This window comes from Grammomys surdaster, unplaced genomic scaffold (genome assembly GCF_004785775.1).
Source record: "Grammomys surdaster isolate TR1022 unplaced genomic scaffold, NIH_TR_1.0 273, whole genome shotgun sequence".
Classification (NCBI taxonomy): domain Eukaryota; kingdom Metazoa; phylum Chordata; class Mammalia; order Rodentia; family Muridae; genus Grammomys; species Grammomys surdaster.
Window position 1 is genome coordinate 3,406,293 of NW_021604714.1, and position 8,958 is coordinate 3,415,250.

Sequence of the window (8,958 nt, forward strand, 5' to 3'; positions counted from 1 at the left end):
TCTCTCTCTCTCTCTCTCTCTCTCTCTCTCTCTCTCTCTCTCTCTCTTGTCACCACCACAGTGACTCCTGGCGAGTGGGTGTCTCACCGAGATCACAGCCCAACACAGTCCAAGGCCCTCAGCGGTCCAGACTAAGCAAAATCTCAGTGGAGTCTTAAATGGACAGAGAGAAAGTTCTTTGATTTTTGTATTCATATATTGGTGGTTTTGGTTGGTTGGTTGGTTGGATTTGATAGTTTTGTCATTAACAGAATTCCAATTGAACACAGCATGGGGCAAGTCCGGTGAACACTTTCAAGAATAAACTGAAGCCAATTTATTTTCCAAAGGACATAACTTGAACCATATCACCCTGGCTATGCCAGCGAACAAGCACCTTATTCTTGGGAGACCGGGACAGTCACCTCGTTTCTGAGTGAGTGGACACTGCCTTTTGAGAACCAATCTGTGACCTGAGTTGCAAAACTTGGAGCAGCCACAAGGGGGCGCAGGATCTTGCAGTGAGAAGGAAGTCCTCAAAGGTAAGCGACATTTGGGGGCATGGCTAAACTCTATCAGACCCCAAAGGGCAAACTAGGCAGCGTGTCCACTGTCACAGTCGCTTCTAGGAATAACCCTACCCCATGCCAGAAATCAAAAATCCAACTATACCAAAGGCATGGGTTTCTAAGCCCGGGCAGCCATAGAATGCAGCCAACCTCCTCACCCGCACCCAGCAGGCTGGTTACCTTTGTTTCCCAGCGTTTAGAGAATATTCGTCCACCATTTTGTCAAAGTCTGTCCTGATGTTGTCCAGACACCCGTTGTCACCGAAGGCCCCCCACTCCATATTGATGCACATTTGGCCCTGGTTTCCTTCCACCATCTCCACGTTCCTCATCTCCTCCATGTAGCAGGCGTTGCTCCCAGTCCCTAAAACACGGGGCAGAAGCCAGCCATGGGGTGGGCATGAGGGGCGGGGCAGGGCTTCATACGGAAGTCAGCCATGGGGTGGGCATGGGGGGCGGGGCGGGGCTTCATACGGGGAGGGAGGGGTTCACACCCGGGGGCTTCACACCGGGGAGGGGCTCCACACCAGGAGCTCTGATGCACAGGGCAAGGGTTGCTTGCAATTTTTAAATTAGCTGTCACACACGCACAGAATGGGAATAAATGTAACCCCTCCACTATAGTCCCTCCCGCATCCTCTACCTTTTTTTCCCTCTATGTGGTCCCCTCTAAACACACCCACTGAGCACAGTTAACGCTGGCTGCGTGTGGGTTAGGACCTGGTACTGGAGCACAGGGAGGTTCTCAGGGTCCACATCTTCAGAGAAAACGGAAAAACGGACTCCCCTTCCCCGAGCAGCCGTCAGGTGCCGGCAGCTCCTCAGCTAGGGTGCGATCATGACCCTTCTCCCCCTCATCTGTGCAGGGATTTTGTCCGCCTTGATCTTACACAGGATCTGCCTGTAGTCAGAGCCTCCGATTTCATGTGTGCAACTCCCCTGTCAGATGTGCAAAAGGCTGTTTTTCTAGACTAGACAACCACCCCTGGCTCTTACAATCTTCTGCCCCGTCTTCTACAACGACCCTTGATCCTTGGCAAGAAGAGACTGGGTTACTTGCATTCTGTCAATTGAACTAAATCCCCAGCCCTCACCAGTGTGTATGTGTGTGAGGTATATATATCCATACGTATATATGTGTTTGTATGTATATATATATATATATATATGTGTGTGTGTGTGTGTGTGTGTGTGTATGTATATATATGTATGTATGTATGTTTGTTTTTTGAGATAGGGTTTCTCTGTGTAGCTCTAGCTGTATTGGAATTTACTCTGTAGACCAGGCTGGCCTTAAACTCAGAGATCCGCTGCCTCTGTCTTCTGAGTGCTGGGATTAAAGGTGTGTACCACTATTGCTCACTCAATATATATTTCTTTCTCTTTCTCTCTCTCTCCCTCCCCCCACTTCCCTCTTTAAAATGTACATTTGGTGTTTGCCCTACATCTGTGTAAGCAGGTCGGATTCCCTGGAATTTCAGTTATAGACAGTTGTGAGCTGCCGTGTGGGTTTTGGGAATTGAACTCTGGTCCTCTGCAAGGGCGGCCAATGCTCATAACCACTAAGCCATCTCTCCAGCCCTGTAGTTTTAGGTGTTGTTGTTGTTTTTCCGAGACAGGGTTAATTTTTATTTTATTTATTTATTTTTTTTTGTTTTGTTTTTTGAGACAGGGTTTCTCTGTGTAGCCCTGGCTGTCCTGGAACTCACTCTGTAGACCAGGCTGGCCTCGAACTCAGAAATCCGCCTGCCTCTGCCTCCCAAGTGCTGGGATTAAAGGTGTGTGCCACCACCGCCCGGCTGTTGTTTGTTTTTGAGACAAGGTTTCTCTGTGTAGCCTCAGCTGTCCTGGAACGTAATTTGTAGACCAGGCTGGACTCGAACTCACAGAGATCCACCTCCCTCTGCCTCCCGAGTGCTGGGACTAAAGGTGTGCGCCACTACCGTCTAGCTGGGTGAATTTCTTGAAATCGAACAAACCATTTGGCTTTCCCATTGTTTCTAGAAAAACTTGCATTTAAATGGCAAATCTGAGATAAACAACCAAGAGGGGTGGATTGAGTTATCTTTAAAACAAGCAAACCAACCCCATGGTCTATGTAACCCTAGCTAGCCAGGTACTTACTATGTTCACGAGGCTGGCCTTGAACTTGCAGCAGTTCTCAAGTGTCCAGTCCACCTCCCATGAGGCCCAACTTTGATTAATTTACGTTTTGCCTAAAGCCTAACCTGCTGGCCTGTTCAGATAGGGCTGTATTTATTTTGTTATATGCTCTTACAACAGAGGAATGTATTGCTATTGCACAGACGTGCATGTGCGATCACACACACACACACACACACACACACACAGAGGACTGTCTACTTTAGTACCTCACCCATTCGCTTGCCGTGACTACATCTAGTCAGCAAGCTTCTGAGTGCTGGGGACACATCCCAGCTCTCTACTGCAGTGGCTCGCTGCCTTGCTAGTACCACAGACTATCTTAGTTAGGGTTAACATTGCGTTGCTGAACCACCACCACCAAAGCGAAAGGGCTTATTGGGCTTATGATTCCACTGTTCATCACTGAGGGAAGTCAGGGCAGGAACTCAAACAGGACAGGAACCTGAAGGCAGGAGCTGAGGCAGAGGCCATGGAGGGGTGCTGCTTACTGGCTTGCTCACCATAGCTTGCTTAGCTTGCTTCCTTATAGAACCCAGGACCACCAGCCCAGGGATGGCCCCACCCACAATGGTCAGGGCCCTCCCCCATCAATCACTAATTAAGAAAATGCCCTGCAGGCTTGCCTCCAGCCCGATCTTACAGAGGCATTTTCTCTGCTGAGCTGCCCTCTGACGCCTCTAGCTTGTGTCAAATTGACATAAAACATAAAACCAAACAGTACACTGACACCATCGAATATCTGCTGCTTCTAAGACAAGGAGAATAGCTCTGGGTGGTGTGTGGATCCCAGGAAGCCTCTGGTTTCCATGTTTGACCTCCCTAGAGTGTATCTTACTCAGTATCCCCCAAGACTGGGAAGGAACACAAGTTGGTGCCGTTTTAGCCCACAAGAGGCTATGGACACAAAATGGGAGGTATATTTTCACAGTAGTCTAGTTATTTTTAAACTGTGAAGTGTACACGCGTGTATGGGATCAGAATTCACCTCCTGGGGGAGTTCAGTTCTCTTGCTCTACTGTAGAGTGAACATGGGGACTGGGCTCAGGCCACGAGGCTTGGCGGCAGGCGTCTTTAGCCACTGAGATCCGTGCTCCCAGCCTGGCGCACAGTAGGTTTAATGCCATGACCTCTGGCTTGTGGTCCCTGGACTTGTGTCCTACTGCATAGACTGAAAAACTCAGTCAAGGAGCCATTTCCACAGATGCCCAGAGCCTGTGTTCACGAAGATCTTTGCTAGGTCTCAAAGAAACCGGGACAAGTCTCACCCAGTACTGGTGGCTTCTCCCTCATTTCTCGCCCCCCCCCATAACCCCCTCTCCCCAGCTTTTCTTTCTTATATGTAACTCAGCCATCTTGTCCATTGAGCACACATGCTCGCTCACTTGCTTTCTCTCCTCCTCTCCCCTTCCTCCCCTCCCCCCTCTTCTCTCCCCTCCCCTCATCTTCTCTCTGGCTCTTCTCAGAATGAATCCCCTCCACCTCTACTCTCCTGGCTCCATCTCTATTCTGTTCAGTCTGGCCGCTTCCAGATGCCTCTGGCTGAAGTCTTCCCTCATCTCTACAATAAAGCCCTTCTCGGCAACCTACCCTAGAGCGGCCATGTCTGACTCAAGGGTCTGGGAGTAAGGATCCCAGAGATGGCGCTACTATCCACTGCATGCGCCACAGCAAAGCCTGCAGGGATGTGAGTGGGCTTTCCCTCAATTCAAGGGGATGGCTCCCCACTCTACCCTTCCCGCTGGATTGTTTCTGGTTTTTTGGTTCCCTTCTACCCAAAGTACAAAGAGGAGAGAAAAAGGAGGCCCGGAAATAGAAGATGCAAAGAAAGCCAAAACATGTAAACTGTATTCCCTGGCCATGAGAATTCTAAACAAAGAGATTGGTTGATGGAGGCAAGAAAAAGCTTGCTGAGTCCTGGTGCCAGCTTCTCTCAAAGGGTTTGAGCTCCCAGGCAGGAAGGTGAGGCCTGGCTGATAAGAGAATATGCCCAGTCATGCTGGGTTTGCAGGGAAAGGTTGGGCTGGGTGGAGAATGCTTTGTCAAAAGGAAGAAAAGAATAATATCTCCGGGGCAGAAGCTGAATTCCTTTCATCTGGATGTGCTTCCTGATTTTCTGTTTCAATAGTTGTTTCAAGTGGCTTAATAACAAACACAAAAGCTTTCCCGGTACAGAGGGCAGCCTGTGTCAGTCCCATCCCAAACCTGCAGATCTTGAGGCAGGGGTGACCTAGCAGGGCTTGCAGGTATTAGTGACTGACAAAGTGTTTGCAGAGTGCAGTGCTTAACTTTAACCATCAACTTGACACAACCTAGAATCACCTGGGAAGACAGTCTCAATGAGGGACTGTCTGTGTTGGGTAGAAGGAACATCTTATGTTAGTTGAAGACCCAGCCCACCGTGGGCGGCACCATCCCCTAGGTAAGGGTCCTGAACTGGGTAAGAGCACAAGTGAATCTGTACATTCATTTCTTTCTACTCTTGAGTATGGATATGATGTGACTAGTTATCTCAAGTTCTTGCCTATTTGTAGCCTGGAACTAGAAGCTAAAATAAACCCTTTCTCCCCTTTCTCCCCTTTCTCCCCTTTCTCCCCTTTCTCCCCTTTCTCCCCTCTCTCTCCTTTCTGCCCTAGGTTGCTTCTATTAGGCTATTTTATTATATCAGCAGGTGGAGGCGAGAGCCAACATCCAAGGTTGTTCTTGGACCTCCATAGGCACTGTGTGGCACATGCATTCCTACAGGCACACTGTACATACACGTGCACGCACTCGCATATGCACTCGAATACACACACACACACAGAGTTTAATCCTCTTGCAGTCTAGACCTCGGTCTGGGGTCACTTAGATGGAGAATGGTGCCCAAGAGCACACTGGCTCTTCCCAGCTAGAACTCGGTCAGGAGTAGAGATGGTCTCTCCTTCCTTTTTAACCCTCGAGTCTGCAGCCCTTAGGCTCTTGCACATGGTCTGGTTCCGGGCACCCCCAGTCCATCTACCCAGGACACATGAGCTTTTTTGTGCCTTGTTCCTGGAGAGCTCACTGACTGACGGTTCAATCCTAATGAACGTGTGACATCCTGGGGTGTAGCTTGCCTCCACACAGAATTCTAGAGGCGAGGGAGTAAAAATGGTACCCACAGATCAACCGTTCCCCCACTAACGACTGCGCTGCTGGGTTTCTACAAAAGAGGAAACATCAGCGTCACCTTACTGGAGACGAGACCCTTTCATGGTACTTACCCACGATGAGTCCAATTTCACATGTGGGTTCTTCGTACGCACAGGTCATCATGGTGCCCACGGTGTCGTTGACCACAGCCACCACGTCCAGGTCAAATTCCTTTAAAAGAAGGGGACACGGATGTAAGGAGGGGCCAGCTGGGCCTGGCTTGAATCCTGTCAGTTCATGCTCTGGACTGTAGGCTTATGGGAAGCAGGGTTGGTTTCCTGACTGTGTTCTGCAATTTGACACAGAGTACAACACTGTCTCTAAGTCTATTCCCGCCAACAGGGCCATCCATGTCGGATGGATGCTTGCTCTCTGAAATGCCTGGCAGTTCCCGGCTGTATGGGTTGTCAGGAACTTTCCATCCCTAGGAGTCATGATTTTACCTCTCTTTGAGTGTACTGTCCTTTTCACAATGGTTTAGTGTGTGTGCGTGTGTGCACATTCGTGCACACACACACAAACACACACACACACACCACAGCACATGTGTGTAGGTCAAAGGATAAACCACAGGAGAGGATTCTCTCCCTCCACCACGTGGGTCCTAGGAACCAGACTCGGGCCCTCGGGCTTGGTGGCAGGCTGTCAAGCCATCTCACCAGCCCCATATTATCCCTTAACTATGACAAGTGTCACTTGGATGCTGGCAGTGACTGGGGTGGGTGGCAGGGTGGGGGAGACTTCCAAATCGCATGCTTCTGTGGTGTTCCAATTCTTCATAAAAAAGCAAGCTTAATTTTTGTAACACTCCCCCCACCCCATGCAAGGCAAACAGTTAAAAAATATTGTTACCTCTCTCCTTTTTACGGCGTCCTTCAGTAGACTGGCTACGTCGCGACCCACGCAGTCAGTGGCTTTGAAACCCTTTGTCCACGTGATCAAGATTCCCTAAAACAGGAAAGGCACCCAAAGAGTTTAGGTGAGTAACCCCTCAGGTCACTCTTCAGTCAGGAGAATGTGATACCCTACCTCCCAGGCATAACCACAGAGGCTGTGTGTCTAGATGCTGTGACAACATCACATTCAGTACAAGAAAGCATGAGTGGAATCCTGTGGACTGGCCACCTTCCCACCATCTTCACAGACATGTGCTTTCTAAACCCATTTCACAGATGGAGAAATGGAGGCAGGCCCATAAGGTTGGCTGCAGACTTGTTTAAAGGGATGCACAATTGCAGTAACACTTATAGGCAGACGTCTGAAGTTATAAGCTGTTGGGGGAAAATGCCCTACGTGTGTGTGTCCCATACGTGGAATCTCAGCACTTGAGAGGCTGAAGCAAGAGATCATCTGTTAGCTGTTCAAGCCCAGCCTGGGGTACATAGATAAGTTCTAGGCTAGCCTGAGCTATCTAATGAGACCTTATGAAAAAACAATAAACAAGAGTTTAGGACCAGAGATGCAGCTCAGCTGGTGGAAGGCTTGCCCAGCATGCAGAGCCCTGGCTTTGATCCCCAGCACCGCACAAAGCAGGTGTGATCGTAGGCACTCATGATCCCAACCCATGGGAGGTAGAGGCAGGAGGATTAGAGATGATGGGCCATCCTTGGCTATACAAGGAATCTGTGTAACAGATTCCCAGCCTTTAAAAAAATGTTTAGAGAGACTCAACTGATCTTAGATGTGTGTGCGCATGTGTCCATGTGTCCGTGTGTGTGTGTGTGTCTGTCTGTCTGTCTGTCTGTCCGTGTGCGTGCGCATGTGTCCGTGTGTGTGTGTCCCCGTGTGTGTTTGTGTGTGTGCGAATGTATCTGTGCTTGTGTGTGTGTCCATGTGTGCGCATGTGTCCGTGTGTGTGTTCATGTGTGTGTCCATGTATGTATGCTCATGTGTGTCTGTGTTTGTGTGTGTGCATATGTGTCTGTGTTCGTGTGTGTGTGTCCATGTGTGTGTGTCTATGTTTGTGTGTGTGTACATGTGTCCGTGTTTGTGTGTGTCCATGTGTGTCCATGTGTGTGTCCCTGTGTATGTGTGTGTCCGTATGTGTGTGAGTGCGCGTGTGTCCATGTGTCCGTGTGTGTCCGTGTGTCCGTGTGTGTGTGTGTGTGTGTGTGTGCACTTCCCTCCTTTTGATGTTGCTTGCCTGGAATTATTTAATCCCTGTTTTCATGTCTGTAGTCAACCTCCATAAGTTGGAGTTTTTCTGATGATGTCACCTTACTTAGCTCTCCCCGGGCTGCCAATCAGGCCTTAAACTGTCGTCCCCCTCCCTGGCCATGTCTCTACTTGCGCCATGCAGGGCTGCCTGCATATCTTCCAGACAGGCTGGCTCCTCCCTCAGGGATTGGGCATCACCTTCTCCCTCTCCGTACACAATATGCCCACCCACGCCGGGCCCCTCCCGCACAGCGGCAGAGTGCTGGTGCGTGCCTCTGACTCTGGCACTGGCATAAGGGGACCCCTAGGGACAGAAACTGACTGGATGGGAAATATGCCTACTCCTAAAAGTGTGGAGATGATTTCTATTGTAGACATAGGGAGAAACCAGAGAGAAGAGCCCAGGCTGAACATGGCAGGCAGACTTAGACAGGACCAAGAGAGGAGAGATGGGGAGGGAAGGCAAGAGAGGGGTCGCCAACCAAAAAAATGAGCCTGGCATAACCAAAAGAACCGAGATATATAGGGATCAGGCCTGGGGAGGGGGAGCGGAAGCCCAGCCCCCAGGAGGTTCAGGGTAGGAGGTGGGCAGAGAAGAGTGGGAGGAGCCACAGGTACAAAGTGAGACATATCCTGGGTTGAGACCTAACAATAACCCTCCACCTGTACCCACACCTGTACCCACACCTGTACCCTCCACCTGTACCCCACACCTGTATCCACACCTGTACCCACACCTGTACCCACACCTGTGCCCACACCTGTACTCTTCACTTGTATGTACCCTCTACCTGTACCCACACCTATATCCACACCTGTACCCACACCTGTATCCACACCTGTACCCACACCTATATCCACACCTGTAGCCCACACCTGTATCCACACCTGTACCCACACCTGTACCCTCCACCTG

The 8,958-nt window shown here is 50.0% G+C and overlaps 1 protein-coding gene across 2 annotated transcripts in view; it reads right to left on the reverse strand.

Annotated features, from left to right (window-relative positions):
- Hk1 (hexokinase 1) overlaps positions 1 to 8,958 on the reverse strand; it is a 71,519-nt gene that overhangs the window by 5,333 nt on the left and 57,228 nt on the right. For both annotated transcript variants that reach the window (XM_028776768.1, XM_028776769.1), the window contains exons 13-15: positions 6,738 to 6,833; positions 5,957 to 6,056; positions 729 to 912 (exon numbers count right to left, since the gene is read on the reverse strand). In XM_028776768.1, coding sequence (XP_028632601.1) covers positions 729 to 912; positions 5,957 to 6,056; positions 6,738 to 6,833 — 380 coding nt within the window. The remainder of the gene's footprint in view (positions 1 to 728; positions 913 to 5,956; positions 6,057 to 6,737; positions 6,834 to 8,958) is intronic.